The following is a 20,196-nucleotide window of genomic DNA, read 5'->3' on the forward strand; positions in this document are numbered from 1 at the left end:
CTCCTGCCTCTGAAATATGTTTTTGTAAAACTATGAACAAAAGATAGATATATATGTTGAAGTCACTGTAAAAATTACTGGAAGTGGTAGGAAGATCTTAAGCAATTATTCTGCTACAGCATCTGCATTTTAATTTGACTTTTACCAGGTAAAGATTGTTTTACTGTAACATTAGAGTCTTGAAAATGGAAGATGAAGCTTGAGCAATTTTTCTTTAACTGCAGTCAAGAAGACTGAGGTCAATCTTGAAATAGACGTAAGGATAGTATTCTTGATTACTCAGTTGTAAACCAGGGATGTCCATGCCAGGCTGCAAAGGGAAACAGTGTGACTTTAGTACCAGTAAACAAACTGTTGCACAGTTCCAAGCTACAGTGGATTGCTTTTGTGCTCCTCTTCCACAGGTTGAATGGAGTTGTGTATTTGCTGTGCTTAAGATGAGGAATTCACCACCAAGAATCTGGTGTTTGGTCTTTTCAGGCTGCCTAATGCAGTTAGCATTGAGAATTCATGCTTGGTTTCAACTTTATGAATGTGTATTGTAGCATTTTTGTGTGCTTCAGCTCTAGAGCAACTCATTTCTTTCTCCTCCCTTCATGCACTGGGAATCTTATGCTTGCTGGTTTTAGGCTGTTTTAATGCCTACTGGTTTATCCTAATTGGTTTATCCTAAATTGTTTGTGCACTCAAGATATGGGGAGGGAGAAAGTGAGTACTGCTGCTTGCTGAAGTCCTAGGTTGAGGTATTTAGTCAATGACAGCCTTATACAGGGGACGGAGCTGGCACAGTCCTAGCATTTAGTTCTGAATTCATTTTTCTTGCTTGTGTTGATCTGAACGTTTATAGAAAATTTGAAGCTTTTTACCTAGAGGAACTGACATAATTGAGCAGACCTGTTTCAGTCTGGTAGCTGTAAACATCAGATGCTTCAACAGAAAATGTAAGCAATCTCTGCACATCTCCATCATAATCTGAGCCTACCTGTTACCCTAATCCAGTCTGTAACCTCCAGGGATTAGAGCTGCATCCAGCGATCCTAGCATTGCAAGGTGTGAGGAGCTGCTTGCTCTAACCCCTGGGCTGTGAACGTCTTCATTTGGCTAGACAGACAAGCTACAGCATGTGCAGCCATAGTCCGAATACATACATCCATTATACTTGCTGCTGCGACTTCATCCAGGTGTTTGAAGACCACGTTTAGGACATCTCTCAGGCGTTTTACAGACTTCCTATTTGGCTGCAGCAGCATTGCTTGGAAATTCACTGGGAGGCCGTACCTTGAAACACATCAACATACATGATCATCTGCTGGGAAGGGGCACAGCTTTCCACTCCTGCCCTTCTCCCTCGTCAGTGTCCTGGCATGCAAGCTGACTGTACGCTGCAGCGCGCGATCTCAGTGGCGGTGCGCTGCCTCCTTATTGGCAAGCATTTTTTTGAAGCAGAAAGTCAACTAAACAGTGTCTTTCTATTTCTCATCAACTTTGTATGTTACCTTTTTTGTGGTCATCTCTATTGTCTCCTGTGAGCTTCTGGAGCGTGATGCGTAAAGGTTGTTCCCTCCCATGAAGGAAATGCCCCAGGAAGAGAGCTGTACATTTGGGCTTCTGCAGGAATCTCTGCTGGTACTGCATGTTTACCCACTTACCTCAGGACAGATTCAACAAAAACTCTCAAGGCTTTCACATGAATCCAAGCCACAAATGCTTCACTGAAGTTCACTTTCAGCCAGCGCAGTAACGGGCCCTATGAGAACAGACACAACAGCATCGTGATCCCCTCGCTGCGTGAAGAGGCTCCGTATCTACCACCACTGAAGCCATCATGGGCTGCTGAGATACTTCTCAGGCAGCCTGTTTAGTGGCTCCCAGTTTATCAGAAACTCGAGCGACGTTGGGCAAATTGTGTAATCTATCCTGTGCCTCAGTTTTCTGGCTACATGGAACTCACAGGAGTCTGTTGGAACCATAAAGCCATTTCTGAGTGAGAGGTGCTTAGGCACGCCGGTAGCAAAGGCTGTTATTGTGTGGGCCATCAACTTGATGTGCTACTTACATATTGTTGTTTCTTATCGGAAGCTAATTTCATCAGCTCTTCCTTTTCACATTTCAGTTCCTTCTCATCAAAATAAAATTCTCGAACCATGAACCTACAATTGAATGACATTTGCTCTCACAAGCCATAGTCCAAGCAATATGCGCACTCATTTCTTTTGCCTCTGGAGAAGCAGGTATGGGATGTTTCAAAGTTGCTAGCCATTTAATCAGTTAAAGTTATGTGGAGGGTCAGAGCTGAAGCCACCCCCAGAAAGCAAGCTTCCTGCTGTCAGTAGCATGACGGCAGGAAGGACAACTCCAGGATCTGTAGTTTGGTGCTTAAAGAGGATCACTGTATCTGCTGCCACAGGTCCTTCCCACCCTGCCTTCGCAGTGGCTTTAGGGCCAGCAGCAGCCCGAACAGTAAAGAAGTCCTAAAAACCAGTGATGGATTCAGCTGTACTGCACACAGAACAAGCCTCACCTTATCCTCATCATCTGTTTGCTAGCCTGCCCTGCCTAGCAATCAGTGCTTCTTACCTGTTCTCCCTGGCTTTAGCCTTGAAGTCATCCATCACTTTTCTAAATAGGGTCACGGTGAAGAGTCCTCCCTCTGCATCCTCAGCAATCATTCTGTGGGAGGGAATTCACTGCTGTGATTTGACATGGCAAATCCCTCATGCTTTCTTTACCTTCCTCTTTTGCAGTTCTTTTTTTCATTTATGATACTGAACACCACCCTGCTTTTCAAGAACGGCTGTGACTGAAATAGGGAACAAAGGCTTTACCAGCGCCAGCCACACTATCTCCAATGTAAAACTCCCACCAGTTAAGTTCCTGAACCCATCGTAGTACACACACATTCTGCCTGCCTGATTTCTCTGTTTCCTGGTAACGTTCCCCCACTTCCCATGCACTTGTGTTTCTGAGATGGGCAGTAGCACACAGCTTGCTTCTTTCTCTGTGCTTTCCGGTTCTTCCATTGCAGATAGTAGCACTGTCACCTCTCTTGCCCTGGATTGGACCTCACGGTCTGCAGGAGCTGAGCAGTGGAATATTTAATTCGTAGGAAGAATTTTTTTTTACTCCAGGTGAAAAGATAAGTTAATATGGCATTTACTAATGCAAATGACACTACACTGAATTATCCTATTCTACAGCAGGAAGCCATTAAAGATGCAAAGACAGTGTTTGATCTTTGTAAAAAGTAGCTTCCATAAAGTTGTATGTGATTGCATGTGTCTGAATTATGCTTAGATTACTGTAACAAATTGTCTGTTTTACACAAAAAGCAAAGGCCCTGGTTGAAAGTAGAGAGAACTAGATTACTGGAAAAGGGAACAAGCAGCTAATTGTAAAAAAAACAGTGGTGATTTTTTTTTTCTTTCATCTGCATGTCCCTTCAACAGAGTAATTTCTGATTTCAATTGAGAATGAGATTGGGCAAATCTATATGTTAACATGGAGCCCGTGCGTTAGACAAGTGATTCCTTCCAGGATCCAGCAATTTGAGGGGCTGAAATATGGCAGGGATCTCTGAAACAAACAGGGACCTTAATTTGGGATTTCACTTACTTGGTGGAGCGAGGCACTACCATATCAGAGAGGGATTCATAGGTCTTCTGCCACTGTATGTAGCTTGCCCTTTGAGCAACACAAAACAAAGCACAGTAAATAAATACTATATACTAGAAAGCAAATGTGTTGATAAATATAATTAAGCTAATGGCTTAGGGTAGAAGGGTTGGAGCTCTTTGTGCTGGGTTATGTGATTAAGATACATTAAGCCTCTCCTATCCTTTCCTCTCCTAGTCGCCAGCTAGGGAGATGTTTCCCTCAACGCTGCACCCTCAATCCTCACTTTGGGTCTTGGCACGAGGAAGGGCCCAGAGCAGGAAGCCGATGGTGGGAAGAACGTGGCTTTTGGCACATCCTTCCAGGCTGCCACACAGTGTCCCATGCTCCCGGACCCCTGCACGAGCTGCCCCTCATCCATGGGTAGGTGTGGTACATCTGCTACGTGCAATCCCAGAGCTGATCTGGTGACACACTGCAAACATGGCAAGTGCCAGCACTGGGAGAAAGAGGTCAAGGGGATCGTAAGAGTTTGCAAAGCGAGAACTCTGTTTATAGCGGGAATCTGAAAGAATGTGCAGATAATAAACTCAAACTTACCTCAGATACCTTTTTGTAACATGGTTTCAAAGTGATGGTACTGTATGTGTGTGTGTTGGGACAGGGCTATCTGGAGAGGAAAAGTTTTGGGTAGGCTTCTGAGAAGGACATCGCATAACTTCACAACTGATGGTGATGGCAGTCATCCTACGCGCGGGCACTTAGGAATACACGGCCAGCAGAGGCCTTGTCAGTTTGACAGGTCTAATTCCTTTTATAAACTGGCTAAGCTCCAGTAAGAATCTGTTTTTCTCCTTTTTTTAACCAGTACTATTCCTACCAGAAGGCTGTTTGAGAACCCACTCTGTAACCATTAAGAACCTACATCCCGATTCTGTCCTGCTCCAAGTTCGGAGCAGTCTTTGTCTCTTTCTTGTGCGCCAGCACCACCCTTGCAGAAACTGTTCTTTCTCTTTGCTAACAGCTCCAGCCGTGCCCCAGCCACGGGGCCGATGAGCTGCCCAGCCTGGCCCAGGATCGCCTGGATCCGCTGCTTAGGCCTGAAGCTCGATGCCACATCGAGCGCGTGCGCACGCACTATTGCCTTACTTTGGCACCACGACGAGCAGCGTGATAAGGTACTCGGAATTCAGAACAAAGTCGTCTTTATGCACAATGTCTGCTAGGGTCCGAGTCAGCAGATTTCCCCTACGGTGAACAAGACAAAGAAAAAAAATAACATTAGCAGGAACCCAGCAGCAGCACACTGGAGGTATTGTGCTGTGGGTATAGTTGCCAATAGTGTATACTGGGGTAGAAGGCGGCCAGGAAGGAGATGGCTAAAGGACACATCTACGCTTCTAAAATGGCCATTTAGTTATTTTTACTGCAACTAAAAAGAATTAAAAAGCAACTAATACTAATGGCAGAATGTTGGTGACTAGCACCAGGCTAGTTTATGCCCTTTATGTGAAATTACACCATTCTGCTGCTATTGTTTCCACAGTAAGGCTGTAGATGCTTGGGAAGCGCACACCTGAAGTTACCACCCTGCTCCCAGTCATTGCCGCATCTTGCGGGAGGCTCCTGCCTTCTCAAGGCTGCCAGCTGCGCTGCCTGTGCCACCACGAGTAAGCGACGAGTCAGAGCAAGCGGTGTTGGTGTGGACCTAAGCCATCAAAGCAACGCTGGCATACCTGGACTGCTGTGGACAAGCACACAGAGATACCTCCAGCTGAAGGACAGCGGGAGCAGCAGTCTCGCGTGCAGGTGGGACCTGCAGGAGGGGGTCTCATCACAGCCTAAGCCCACTTGACCACGTTAAGTCCCACCAGTGCTGCACACCTAGGAAGTGTAGATGGCTGGGGCTGGCCAGGCATGGCTGGTAGGCACTAGGTGTGTATGGGAAGAGAGCAGCTGCCCTCTCTGTCACTGGGCAGGAGAAGAAGGACCTAAACCAGTAGTTTTTGGTTTGAGGTTCACTGTGCCAGTTTAAACATTAATTAACCGGCCAGTAACATCTTATTAGATGTTTGTTCAACCCAAGCTAGCTGGCACTGGTAGACACCAGCGATGCCAGCATTTAAAGGTGGACGGGACAGTGAGAGGAAGATAGGCCTGGACCGCAAGGTCTCCGTTCTTCTCCCTCATCACCTTGCTGGAGGCCTGGCACTGCTCATGTTCCCCCCACAGAGCTTCTGCCTCTCTCCAGGTGCCTAAAGCTGATGTGGAAGCTGGAGAGATGCTGCAGGAGTGGGCTGGGAATACGGATGGTGCCAAGAAAAGGGAAACGGGAGCTAATGCCCCCTTGTCCCTCCCACTCATGATTATCCACGCGCACACAGCCTGAGACAAATGGGTCTAAGGCTGTCTATACCAAGCTGGAAGCACAGGGCAGTGGTGCTGGCTGGCGGTGGTGAGGCATGACCCAGGGACCCAGCAGAGAGAGGGGGAGATGTAACTGTGATGCGGCTCTGCTGACCCTCGCCGGCACTGCAGTCCCCATGTTGAGCAGGTCTCCATGGGGGATAGCGTTTTTTTGACAAACGCATTCTCAACCATCACCTGGAAGTATTTTTTCTGTGGTTTCTGGTTGGGTTCAGTGGACTTGGTGCCAGGCATGCTCATTTTAGCTCCACATTCAGAACAAAAGCCCGGCCACCCTGGAGTTTGGTTTGAGCCCCTGTGAGAATCTTCCTTAGGTAAAGGCTGGTTTCTAGGCAGGCTGCCAGCCTGGCTGGCTGCAGTGCCAGGAAGGCGAGGACCTACCTGGGTCCTGTGCCCAGGGCAAGGGGCCCGAGCAGGACAGAGGGGCACACATGAGCATGTATTTGGCAAGGGCTCGCACAGCATCATCTAAGCTGCTTTAAATTTGCTATTTACTGGAATTTACTATTCTCCCCAGTGATACCCTGGGAAAAAATCCAGCTATCAGCACTGAGATAGGTAAAGACCATAAGCAGTTGAAGACAGAAGAGAGAACATTTGGGAAGCCCTGACAGGGCATTACCTGGACCAACAGAATGAAACAAAGAAAAGAAAAATGTAAGTGGGATGCTGGTGAGGTGCAGGACCAAGCAAGACAGAGCTGTTTCCTATGGGAGCTTGGCAAATGGGTGTTCAGAACATAGGAAACAGCTCTGCCTTGCAGAGGAATCCACCGGTTGACCCAGCTCATCTAATTTCTGACTCCCTGAGATCTCATCAGAACAATACAGTGCATTTGGTTTTGACTCTTTCCAAGACTGTCTGCTCACACTGCCAATAAGATCCTGTTAGGAACTGCAGTCTCCCCGAGCCGATTTTGAGACATGCTGATCACACCAGCTCCCCCCAGCTTTCGCTGGGCCTGTGGATGCTCAGCATGCCCCAAAGCCAGAAAAATTTGTTCCCACCAGAACACACATGGTCCACAGCACAGCAATGGGCGTGAGCGTGCACTGTCCTCAGTTCAGCCATGCGGCGTTCCAGGTGCAAACAGGCATGTCCTATACTTACACAGTTTTTTTCTCCAGGCTTTGCAAATTTCCTTTAATGTTGTTGTATGCAGCTGATCGGGTCTTTAGGTCTGTTTCTATTTGAGTCACTTGCTAAAACAAAGTAAAAAAAGTGAGTCAACTCGGCGCTTGGGGTGCTGTCCTCACCCCGCTCCCGCTACCTCTGCACCTTAACGCAAGGACAGGGCTGCCAGCCCCTCGTACAAGCACCTGGCTATGGCCGGGGGGGAGCCGGTGCCAGAGCTCCCCGGGACAAGGGCCGCGGCAGAACGTAGCGTTCAGTTAGCTGTTGCTGGGTGTGTTACAGCAGTACCTCAGGAGCAAGTTCACGCTTTCATTTGTTATCTAGATTGATATGCTTTCCTGAGCATTCCTATACTCAGGAAAGCAAGTTCATGCTTTCCTGAATGGACTGACAGTGTAAATAATTCATCCAGCCTGCAATGCGCTTGAGTTAATGTCAGGCCAACGATTTCGCAGAAGAACTCTAAAATGGAGAATAATATGGCACGATATAAAAACAATAAAATACTACAATGAAGGGGATTAAAGTGCAAAAACTATGTCAATATATTCTAGTACATCTGGTAAAGTGCCACATATTTACAGACTGGATAGGTTTAAATATATGTGTCATTATTATTACAGTAGAAATTAAAATAATATCCATGTTTCAGTGCAGAGTGTGCGCTTCTGAGCTTGCTCCTGCCCAAACCAAAGGCAAAGCTCTCATTGACTCCCGTGAGAGGAGGGACCAAAAACTGTCAGAAAGACACGTTTCCCCATGCTGACATCTTCTTAAAATCTGGAGTATGATTTACCTTTGCTAATGCTTCTGATATATTCTTCAGTGGCTGCTTTATGGGATATTTGGCCATGTCCCACTCAAACCGTGTCAGGTAGCTAATTAGGTCAACTGAAAACGCAAAGAGATGCATTAAAGCAGACAGCTTCCCAGATGGCAGGTCGAGGTGTGGGTAGCAGTCCCAGCTATAGCCTAGGTATAATTCTGATTAACATTAGCGATGGGTGTGAACCAGAAGCTCACCTCATAGAAATCCGCATAGAAATTCGATCTAGATCCAACCCGCATGGATCATATGCCCAATCTAATCACATTTCTAAACATCCCCAAACTTAGAAATTGAACCAGAAATCTTTCCTGCATTACACCTAACAGTACAGAACAAGCATTACTGTAAAATTAGCTGTGTCAGTGGGACGCAGCAATGTGCAGCCATTCTTCTTTACAACAGAAACAGCTTCACGTAACCTCAGTCTTGATTATTGCAATATGCCTGAATTTAATCCCGGCAAGAGCTACCAGAAAAATACTTTATGCCCAGGACCAGCAGTAATAGTCAGGGTTGTATTCATCAGAGAGTCTGATGAAAGGTATTAAGAGCATAGCTGATGTCTCTTCTCTGTGATTCAGTCAAGCGCTCACTAGAAATCAAACAAATTCAGGTGCGACGAGGAATTCCTCATTGAGTTGGCACACAGAGCTCCCCATCTCACACAAAGCTATACAGTATTTCTCTAAATGGATAAATCCAGTCACAGCGTCCAACAACAGAAATTCACAGCAAGGCCCTGTGCGTGCAACCCCCCAAAACAAGGCACCCCATACCACGGGGAGCCATGCCTTCTTCCCAGAATCGAGGGCAGATGACACATACGGCACTCAGCTCCTAGAACAGGATTATGCTGTTTCACTCCGAAGACCAAGGCTGCTTAACATCAGAAGACATCAAGGCTTGGTACGTTATGGTACCAAATAAAGAATTCTCTAGCAGCTCATGAAATCAGGCAGCTCTTTGCCTCAGCTGAGTCCCGAGAGCCCTTAGGATACCAAGCACGCCCCTACATTGTGTTCTTCGGCAACTTTATGGGATGGGACAAACTCACAACAAGCAGCGGGGCTGGGACTGTCCCCCTGCAGGTTAGGGAGGCTGGAGGAAGGCAGCAGGCAGGGTCGCCATGTCTAGACAAAGCAGCCAGAGGCACTGTCACCTGCAGGGTGGCCTTTCTTCCAGACAGGAGGGTAAACGTGAATATCTGGGAAGTTGCTCTGGGGAAATGGGGAGCAAAACAAGCTCAAGGTGCCAAGTAAAAGGAGGGGCATGCTGGGGCTGTTCAGTGCTCTTTGCTACGTTGTCCAGAGAATTAATTCATTCCCACAGCGGGGTTTGAGCACAATTTCTTGTGGGCTGGACTTCCAGGGTGTGGGGAAAACTTTATGAACTGAGATGCATGAGAAGCAATGTGAAAAATTGTATAATTGCCATACTACCAGGCTGAGGGTACTACCCTGTCTCGTGTGATACCGAATACCCTTGGCAGGAGAGCACTATCCTTTCCATGGGCTTCTCTCACCCCACAACAGAGTCAGTTTACCCTATTAGATTTCCAAAGCATGGAAAGTCTTATGTTAGGAGGAAGCAGGCTTCTTATCAAGGGATAAAATGCCTTGGAGGCAGAGAGCACTGGCATGACCGTGTTCTCCCCGTCCTTCTTTGAAAACCACAGCTGTGCAAACCTCCCCCACATCCGATGGACAGGAGTCACGAGGCAGAGATCCAACCCTTCCTGCTAAGGTCTGATAGGGAATCAGCAAATTCTCCTGCACAGGGAGCGTGTGGGAAGGGGGCAAAACTGCAGAAGGCAGGGAGAGCTATCACACAGCTCCCGTGTGCGCAGTTCTCCGGCAAGGCTTGCTCATGGTCTCTGGGGGGAAGGCAGGGAGGTCAAAAATACTTGAGCAACAAAGTTCACGGAGCATTTTCAGCACAGGGTACGCCACCCAAGGATTTCATCCTGCAGCCTTTCTTCCAAGCTTTCTTGCTTAGGCTTTGCTAAATTCAGTGAGAATGAAACCTGCAAAGAGCATGGTATTACTGGGCTGTGCGGAGGAACAGCGTATTCACAGGCTCTTTAGAGACACTGACCTATTTATAGCTGAGGAGATATGGAAGTCCCCTGAAGACCTACACGTGCCCTTTCTATCCTCGCATTCCTTGAATCTCAGCAGAATGCAGATGTGAGGCAGTTAAGCACAGCATCACTTCTCAGCCCATTTTACAAGTTCACTCCCGAGCAGTGCTCTGGCACTGGTGCAGTTTAGTTAAGCTGCCTGATCTTAGGGATGGCACAAACTACTGTGAACACACTAGCAGAACTGAGCTTAAAATGCCAAGCAGCCCGAGCACCCTGACGCTCCTGGAATGGCACCCCTCATTTATGGAACCTGCCGAGTCACTTCTGAAAGACTTCACATAGCTGCCCATCCAGGAGAGATGCTTCCTACCTACCCCAACGGGCCCACAGCTGCCAGGAACCCCATCGTAACTTTTATTTACTTGGAATCTCTCGTAACGTTGATTTACTCACCCAGCTCTGAGAGGTAATGATGTTAAATACTTTCCCTTCAGAACACTTAATTCTTCAAAACTGTTATGCTCCCCATTTTGCTTTGTTTTGAGCTCATTATAAAGAATGGAGTTATTCCACCACTTACCAAATTTTAAAATTCATTTGGGGTTAACATTACTACAAATGGAAGAGAATTTATTCCGAATCTTTGAAGAAAAGCTTTACTTACATTTCACATTTTTTATTCTGTCATAAGCAAGAAAGCATTTCCTGCTGTTGTGATATACTAAAATTCCCTTCGCTACACACACATTTTCCTTCTATAAGAGAGGCATCTCTACATGGCTGCTTCTGCCTGTTGCCCACTGGAAAGTAGCGTGTGTGTTCACTTAACTAAAAGCGCTGTATTTTCTAGTACTTTGCATTTTTCTTCACACAAATCTAACCAAAGACCTGTTATACACACAGCCACCATCTTCATCAGTTCGTGGCCTAAACTGCTGTCAGGAATATATACAACTGAGATAAAATCAGAAAAGTTGTATAGCGTAACTTAAAACAAAATTTTAGTTGGGACGGTCCAAGTCTGAAACAGGACCACGGAGCAAGAAGTCATGTCTTATAACTTTGTTTCTGATTTCACGACCCCTAGAAGTCTTCAACTTTAGGGTCCTTTTGCTAACCAGAAAGCAGGGGAGGAAGAATTCGTACACCAAAGTTGCTGCTGCTTATGAAGAATGACACTGGAATATATTAGGGGAATCCTCCTCTACTAAAGCTGACTCAATTTGTTAAGATGCAGTCAATAATCTTGGTTAACTAATGTCTTAGTTTAATGTGATTTGTTTGGATGACCAAATCCAGACAGAGGACAGAAATTAGTAACACATACAAGTAATTTCCACATCCTTCCATTACACCACATGCAGAGCTGATGATAGGAAAGGAAAATGGTGTAAAAAGAGGAAACAAAGGAAATAAGTGAAACCTGTTGTTTGTCAAGTCATAGGGATATCGTGATCAAGCTACGAGGTTGTTACTTGAGAAATCCATCGTAACCTGATCACTGTATCTCTACAACCAGACCAGGACTTGTCTCTAGCACTAATACACACAAATGCATGCTTGTAACACTGCAATCATCAATCCTCAACATACTTTTGAGACATTTCATTTTATCCTTTAGCCCTGAAACACAATAAGTGGGATTATTGTAGTTGTCAAGCAGTCGCACTTGTCAATGTCAGTGTTATGTCATGCAAGGAGGACATTTCTGAAAGAACTTCCTCCCCATCCTTTCCTCATACAGATCCAAGTACAACATTGCAGACAGTCCAAGGGTGCTGGAGTGTGCACTGTTGGTTTATTTAAAAGTGTCGCTCTACAAGCCTGTAATTAGCATGTGTAACACATCCAATTTTGTTGTACTTTTCCAGGATAGCTGGGGAGGAATTTGCTCTGAAACACACTCAGGGTCTAACTAAACATGCAGAGATCTCGGAGCCACCAGTTTCTAAATGTTAATTTTGTCCTTGACACAGGCTCCCTTCAGGGCCTTGAGTATCATACTAGATAATAAAGGGAGGAAAATGTTTGTGGTTATAAAAACACCGTATTGACTACTTAGAGATGCTGCAGGGGAGCGTACAGTAAGGTAGTGGGCTCCCACGGCCCTCTGGCATGTCAGAAGTGCCTCTGCCATCACTGCCTGCTCTTCTCTGCTACACAGCTGCTGCCAGCCAGGGCAGGACACCACTGAAGGGCATCTCCTCCTGACAGGGGTAGCAGGTCCACGTCCTGCTGGCCCCTGGCACAAGCTTGTGAGGGCAGCCCCGGCTCCATGTTTTGGAGCTGTTGCCTCCCACGTCCACCTGTGATGTCAGAAACCCACAGTTAACAATGTGATCTATCCCAGCACTATAGGAGGGAAGGCAAATCACTAAGAGATCACTGACAGATGTCATGCAGCCATGCAGAATGACTGCCTGTAAGAGATCAAGGCCGTAGAGGGCACAGAAAGGTGCTAGGTCATTTTAGGAGCGAAGAAGGATGTCTCCTGCTTTCCTCTTCACTCCTCAGCTCTGGTGGTGAAAACTAGTTCCGTACTAGATGCTGAACACTGTCCTGGAAGCAAAGCTGGCGCTAGATAAAGCTTCGGCTAACTTTCAGAAAAATGGGAGCAGGCCAGATGTGTTCTTAAAAATATGTTGCTGATGGTTGTCCTTTCTAATGTGGTAGTGTTTCAATTCTACATGTTCATATTCTGAAGCAAACACAGGCAGCATCAATGCATTAAAATATCCACAGTGACAGCACCTACCTCCATTGGCCAGAAGATTTTCCTGGACTTTATCTTTTGAGTCCTCCATAACTTCTCCTATGTACTGAGCTATCTTCTTTATTATGCTGAGGTGTAACAAGAGAAGCTTTGTTAGTGAAGAAACAAAATTAATATAAAACAGTTGCCACAATGATCTGATAAACATGGAGATGCCCAAACAAAACACTTCTGAAGCAAGGCAGGTTAATTTGCAATTCAAATGATGATAAACAACCTATGGCATATTGCAGAACTAAATGCCTTATTTCTAAATACACTCATCTCCGCAAACACATAGGTAATATCATGTCCCCAGTGCTCTAGACTTCCAGAAGATCAAGATTCAGTCTTCTGTACACTCATGATACTCATAGCAGAAACCAGAAGGCAAGAAACCCATGTTTAAAACTCTAAAGGTGATGGAGGAACAAGAGGCTACATACAGACTAACGCTGGCTGAAAATCTGTTCCATGGGATACTAAATAAACCCTTAGGGCTTGCTGAGATAAGGTTCTTACAACGTACTCAGGGGAAAACAACAACGTTCTCTTGTTTGACAGGGAGAATTTCCTTCTTATTCCTCTTCTTTAGGGGACTCTTTTTCTCTTCTCTTTAGCATGGTGGACAAGACACTCCTTTAAGGTGTGGGATAACCAGGTTCAAATCCCCCTTCTGCCCAATTCAGAGCAGTGAATTGAACAGAGCCCCTCCTGGAGAACATTGCCTCCACACAGTTACTTATTTTTTGCTTATTTTAAAAACGGATTCATCAAGTACCTCCAGCAGTAGATTCCCCTGGCCCTAGTCAAAGTACCTATCGCATACAGGCCAAGAGCCTTTCTGGTTGTTCTAGTATCCTTCTGTCCTCAGAAGTACTCACAGTATTTGGCCTTCAGTTCCCTAATCGTTCCAGGCTGACTACACCCTGTAAAAAAGAGCAACAGCTAAAAAGTAACTGCCCGATCGTGAAGTTGGCAGAGACATGAAGTGGACATAATCCTTGGCGTGGTGACATGGAGTGGAGCATAATGGCAGGCTTCTTCTCCCTTTCTTTCCTTACAGAGGGGAGACTACTGTAGCTGCAGATGGGCTGGAGACCAAAAGGGCACCTGCACCGTTTGGACAATGTGTCTTGTGACATCCCGTGACTTTCAAGAATTCAGGAACGGGACTTCAGGCCAGGTACAGATACCATGAGAGGATCAGAGAAAAGGATTTTCTTTGATGTGCTGCAAAGCAGATATAAGGGCCATTTCAAAGCAGTAATTCATAGAGGTAAAGATTCCCTCTATCTCCATTCCTGTCAAGAGACTCACAGTCTTTGGAAAGGTTTTCCAGTCCTGTGACGGGGAGGAAAAATCTGAGATTGCTGATGCTGCCAAGAATGCAGCAGTCAGAATTCCTGCTGTTTGGGGTCATTCAGCCTGGAGAAGAGAAGACCTTATTGTGCTCTTTCAATATATAAAGGGGGCTTATAAGAAAGATGGAGAGAGACTTTTTACCAGGGCCTGTAGTGACAGGACAAGGGGCAACAGTCTTAAACTGAAAGAGGGTAGATTTACATTGGACATAGGGAAGAAATTCTTTATGATGAGGGTGCTGAGACACTGGAACGGGTTGCCCAGAGAAGCTGTGGATGCCCCATCCCTGCAAGTGTTCAAGGTCAGGTTGGACGGGGCTCTGAGCAACCTGGTCTAGTGGAAGGTGTCCCTGCCCATGGCAGGAGGGTCAGACTAGATGATCTTTAAAGGTCCTTTCCAATCCAAACCATTCTTCTCATGACCCTGGACAGGCACAGTTCAGAGTGCCTGTAGGAGAAATCTATACCACTGCACTCTAGTTCACAGCCCCCTCAGGGCTGCGCAGCTTTCCACCATCTGGCTGCAGCCACTTAGGGACCTGGTGCCAGCTGAGCGTTGCTGGAGAACACTGCCTGTTGCCCACGCTCGGGCTGCGGGGAGATGTGCAGGGATCCACACAACAGTTCCCCATCAGCTGCGACCTTGCCAAGTACTTCTGCAATTTTCAGCTTGTAGACGCAGCTGGTTTTCAGCCCCTTCATGATGTCCAGGGAGCCCAAAGGAAGTTGGAACAAGACAGGACTCCAGCCCAGTTGGCAAGAAAAGTATAGCAGGAGGCTAAGGGCATAACGGAGAAAGCAGCCAACAGGAAAGCGTATAAACCGGTAGCTTTTCCAAGGGCCTGAGCTGCTTGCGTTACTGTTGAGTGCAGCTGGGGGCTCACCCGATAGCTGGGAGACAGTTAGCTCTGGTCTCTCTCCATAGGTACAGACGGTGGGAGAGGTATGTGCTCTCGTGCACCCGACAGCCCTAGCTGCCCAGGTGAGGTGAGGCTCCCTTCCAGCCCACACGCCCCAAGGTCCCTGCAGGCAGGACGTATACGCTGGGCCAGAGCAATGCTCTCCAGTGCCGGCTTAGTCATACTGTGAAATGCAAGCGGGATTCACTCATCCAATACATTCCCCATGCACAGACAGAACACGCACCCTGCGTACCACTGATGTCTGAGGCAAGCGAGAGGAATCAGACCCCCGGAGGAGCCCCATTGACTAGAGTGACATCCAACAGCAAGCAGCTTTCACATCCAACCCTTAAACCTCTGCCTTTAGATGAGATGAATCCCATCTTGAGCAAATATCTTGCTGAAATGATGCATTATAAAAGGAGAGGGTTTCAGCTAAACTGCCTCGAGAAGCAGTAATAAAAACCTGTAAAGAGAATAACTCCATTTAGCCTATTATTATTTCTTGGAAGACTCTCACATTCCGCTTCTGAAATTGCTGCAATGTCATTACTTTCAAAAAAAAAAAAAAAAAAGTCTAACACTCTTTAAATGATACTGTGTTTTAAAGGGTGCTAGGCCTCCAAAATACTGCAGGGAACAGAATCCCTGCAATCTGAGGCCACTGCAGAATGCTCTGCCAACTGAGGACCCCTGGGTAAGAGCGACCGAGGGGATCACCAGCTTGAGAAAGCTCCATGCTACCACACGGTGACATAGAAAAACACTCTGCCTCCCTGCGTAAATAAATAATAAACGTATGTGGAAACAATAGGTCCTGCAAACTCTTGCCCCTTCTCTGCTGTCCTGGCAGGAGGCAGCGCTGACAGGTTTGCGCTGCCTGGCTTTACTGGCAGTTGTGTTTATCTAGCAACAGTTCAGCAGGTAGCTGTTTCAGAGGAGCAGGAACATAAATGCTCAGGTCATTTGAACAGGCTTGTAACCCTCTGGATACCGTTTACTTCAACGAAGTGCAAGTGCTTGGCATTTTAACCCTTGAATCACAACTTAGACTCAAAACCCTGGGCATTTATTTAACACAAAATGCTTTTGTATGTCCTTGTGGGACCTGATCTGTGTTGATTATTCACTGCTATTACTCCACTTTAATGCATTTTCCTTATTTTTTAACACATTTTCTTATTTTTAAATCTCGTTGATCCTTCTTGATTACTTAGCTGATAGGCAAACAAGATGAATAGGAAGAGTCCTCACCTTACCTCAGTAGCTTTCGGTGGAAGGGCCTCACTGACCCCTTTGCTCGGTGCATATAGCACATCATACGGTAAGTGTCATTACTGGCATTAAAGGGACAATTAGTAGAGTAAAGTGGCATTCAGCTTGAACGAGGAGCAGTACCACGTTGTCAAGTTAAGACAAAGGTAACAGAAAGAGACAGTGAGCCTCGGAAGCTCATACTGACATTTCACTTACTTAAAATTATCCTCCATGATCTTATATGGATCCTACAGACAGCTTTTCAGAAGTCCTAATTCTCCACAAAGCTGGGAATTAGCTAAGCCCTTCTGAAAATCAGTTCTGCATGATTTTTGGCAGCCCTCAAACCCAGATCTCACAGTTGCTTGCCTACCTGCTGCCCTGACTAGAGACACCTTCCATTAGAGATAGCAGGTATTGGCACTGTCTCTCCCCAAATTTGACCCCATCCCTACTTCATGAAGAATCTCTGCAGTATGAACCAGAGACCTGAACACGTTTACAAAGAATTTGGGGCAGTTTTTTTGGCAGGGTCATAATGGAGAAGGTTTTCTTGATGAATTAAGTATTAAGTTGCTCTGTCCTGTTAAAAATCCTGAAAAAAGCAATATGGTTTAGTTTTAGGTAGTCCTGTGAGGAGCAGGGAGTTGGACTCGATGATCCTTATGGGTCCCTTCCAACTCAAGATATTCTATGATTCTATGAATCTAAAAAGATCAACGTTGTGTGCAACCCAGAGTGATCAAATGTAATCATCCTAATACAGCCCTGCTGTAGCACCAGTAAAGTAGAAAAAAAATCCTACGGAGAAATGTAGACTTACTTTTACCCAAAGTGCCTAGCATAGATGTAAACAGTTTATATCAGTGTTTCTGTATGCTTTTGCAACTGCCAGACATAATCTATGAAAGTATCAAGCACATTTAGACAAGCAAATCCTTATCCGTCCTGGCTGGGGGAAAAAAGGCAAAAAGCCCCAGAGCTAACGCATGCCTCTGTGACCAAGACCACGACTCTACGTGAGGTATGCTTCCAAAGCAAAAAAAAAAAACCACCACCAAAAACAAACCACAAAAACCCAGCAGCTTCTACTTTCATTGCCTCAACAACAAAGTCTACTTTGTGCCATGAAGTATCTTACAACCTGGCATTTTCTCAGCTTGCTATACTTATTATGCTTTGTACACCCAGGTCAGTTTGGCCCAAAAGGCAATCTGGGCAACGATCAGCAAGGAGATCATGTGAGTCTTTGCATGAGTAGGTTTGATACAATGCGAGTCAATATTCTGATTTTCAAGGAGTTTAAAAGTCTGAGAGGGAGAGCTCCAGATTGCATTCAGAAGAATTTATCCCTTAGAACTCCTATATCTGGTTGAAAAAGGGCAGAAGGCTCAAGAGAAATATTCTGGGAAAATAAGATCAGGGAGGGCTTCATATTCTCCAAATGCTGTTTTTATGAATTTAAGTTTCTGGATGGGGCGGGATGATGTTCTTTAAAAAAAAAAAAGAACGTTTTTTAGTAGTTGCCCTTTGAGAAACAGCTTCCCTAGCACTGCCACTCAAACAGATTGCTGTGCAGACAAAACTATCACTGACTTAATTCATCCAAAATTAAAAGGAATGGTCCTTTCTTTGTGATGACTCCATGACAATCAACACAAGGGTTAAACAAAGCCTACCCACTTCAGTCCAGTTGTAGTCCGGGCTGAGCCAAGTCAGACCGAGGTGAACACAAGGACATACCGTCCCATAAAAACAATGTCTGTTTTTCATTTGTAGGTGGTAAATAAGATCTATTTTACCTTTCAGCAAAGCTATCAAGTTTTCCCAACTCATCTGACAGACCAACAAGAGCATCCAGTGTCCCCACCTGTGCAAAAGATGAGAAGTAAGTGAAAGATGCAGAAGTCTGTCTAAGGCTTCTGTCGGCAGACCCTTAGGGGCACCGACCTGCCTTTAGCACTTGTGAATTCAATAGTTTGGCAGAACTTTATTTACTTAGTGGAAAATAGTAGCAATTCCTTTATCTGAGACCTAGGGCATAAAAAGCCTTTTCCAATAAAGGAAAAAACGTATGTGTAGTCTCAAGATTACACATCAGTGTCTTCCTTCCTGTTTTCATTCCCATATCATCAAGTAGCATAGACTGGTCTTTTACCTGATAAAATAGTGACTAGAAATGCACACAATATACATACAAACAAATCTGATGTATTGAGCGAACCAAGGGAAGCAGCACTTATTCAAAAAGGTGTCTCTGTTTGCGTTCTTTGCTATTACCAAAACCTAAGGCTCTCACAAAGCCATTTCCTCCAAGACCAACATCTGCTTTTTGTATGACTCTGTCACAGTCATAATCTTACGTTTATGGTATTGCAATATATTGCCGAACCTTTTCTTGTAACGTTGCCAGCTCAACATTATGAAGAGTCAAGCTGAAGGAGAAGAAACAAATTTTACATTGAACAACTAGTAGAATATTAATGGGCTGGTTGCATCTTCAGATACTGCAAATGCTTTATTTCCTTTGACATTAGCAGACTCACACCAACACCGGCTGGGTAAGGCCCATATGTGGTAAAAATCGTATTAGGCAATCTCAGGTGCACATGCAAAAAGCAATATTCCCAGTCCGAAACATCCATGTGACAATTCAGTAAGTTATTACTTGAGAACAGGCCATGCTCCCCTTTTACTTGCATCCTTTGTAACTGGGATAGCTCAAGTTATAACTGTTAACAATCTTTTTGGATTAAAGCCAGATCCTGGATGCACTAAGAGTAGCTTCATTAAGTGATGGGTGATGGCAGCTCCCCAAGGAACTGACTTCTACATCTGTGGTAAATCCATTGACTTTAATGCAGCATATTTGGATTTTTTCAAAGCCACAAGTGAAATAAAAATAAGGTGCACATCTTATAAAATAAGGATTAAACAATGCAAAGATACATAAAAAATCACAGATTAATACTCTTCCTATTTATATGATGATATGAAGCTGGGTAATGTAGTTGAATATACACATACATCCATTTCCCAAGGAGTAATGTACATTATAGCACTGTTTTCTCTGTCAGCAGTCTTACCGGCACGGTTCAAGATACTTAGCTACTCCCTTTGCATTAGCGATCCAAGATGTACAATGCTGTATGACTTTCATGACTGGCAGCAAAAGGTACACTGAATGCAATAGATCAGTTATTTAACTGGTCATCTTCACTCCTTATACATATATCCTTCCAATGTGAAGGTCAGCTTCAAGCACAATGACTTCCCTTCTCTCTGATCAATTTTCAGTTGACTGAACATGACTCATCCCCCGACCGCAATCTTCTTCTACTCTCCGCACATTATCCCAAAAGATAAATCCCACGTTTATCCCAAATGTCTTTAGCCCTGGCTAATGCTGCTGTATCGCCCATACACAAACCCCTTCCTCATTTACCTTTAAGTCTGGAATATGGAATTTGCTGTTGCTGGACAGGTTGGATTTAGACGTCACCGTGTTCATTCTCTCCCATGCCTGCAGATTTGTTTTATCTCCTGGGGCGGAAATTAGCCAGAACTCCGACATGATCTGATGTTTTCCCTTCGCTCCTGGTCACTGTAGAAACACAAAGCAGGTAAAGTTGCTAAAAGAGCACCGCACAAAATGGGCTCTTCCCTAGGAACAGAAAAAGTTAGATTAATGCTTTTTTTCAGAAACGCAAGGACAGTGAGTCAGTCCTGTGTCTCAGGCTGAAATGGAACATGACCTTCTCCAGAACGTCACGGAAGAGTGCGGCCGTTCCTCCTTTCTCAGGGTTGTTCCATCCAGTTTCTGAATGAAGAAATGA

The 20,196-nt window shown here is 45.3% G+C and overlaps 1 protein-coding gene across 1 annotated transcript; it reads right to left on the reverse strand.

Moving 5' to 3' along the window:
- Window positions 1-154: 154 nt before the first annotated feature.
- ATP6V1C2 (ATPase H+ transporting V1 subunit C2) lies at window positions 155-19,941 on the reverse strand. Its single transcript, XM_075497261.1, has 12 exons — window positions 19,806-19,941; window positions 18,163-18,230; window positions 12,841-12,926; window positions 7,970-8,064; window positions 7,150-7,241; window positions 4,762-4,860; window positions 3,613-3,681; window positions 2,578-2,670; window positions 2,057-2,150; window positions 1,650-1,747; window positions 1,149-1,278; window positions 155-310 (listed from the first exon to the last, which is right to left on the reverse strand). Exons 1-12 carry the CDS (start codon window positions 19,932-19,934, stop codon window positions 215-217), a joined length of 1,149 nt encoding a protein of 382 aa, XP_075353376.1. The 5' UTR covers window positions 19,935-19,941; the 3' UTR covers window positions 155-214.
- Window positions 19,942-20,196: the final 255 nt, after the last annotated feature.

The sequence above is a fragment of the Mycteria americana genome, chromosome 3, assembly GCF_035582795.1.
Source record: "Mycteria americana isolate JAX WOST 10 ecotype Jacksonville Zoo and Gardens chromosome 3, USCA_MyAme_1.0, whole genome shotgun sequence".
Taxonomy (NCBI): domain Eukaryota; kingdom Metazoa; phylum Chordata; class Aves; order Ciconiiformes; family Ciconiidae; genus Mycteria; species Mycteria americana.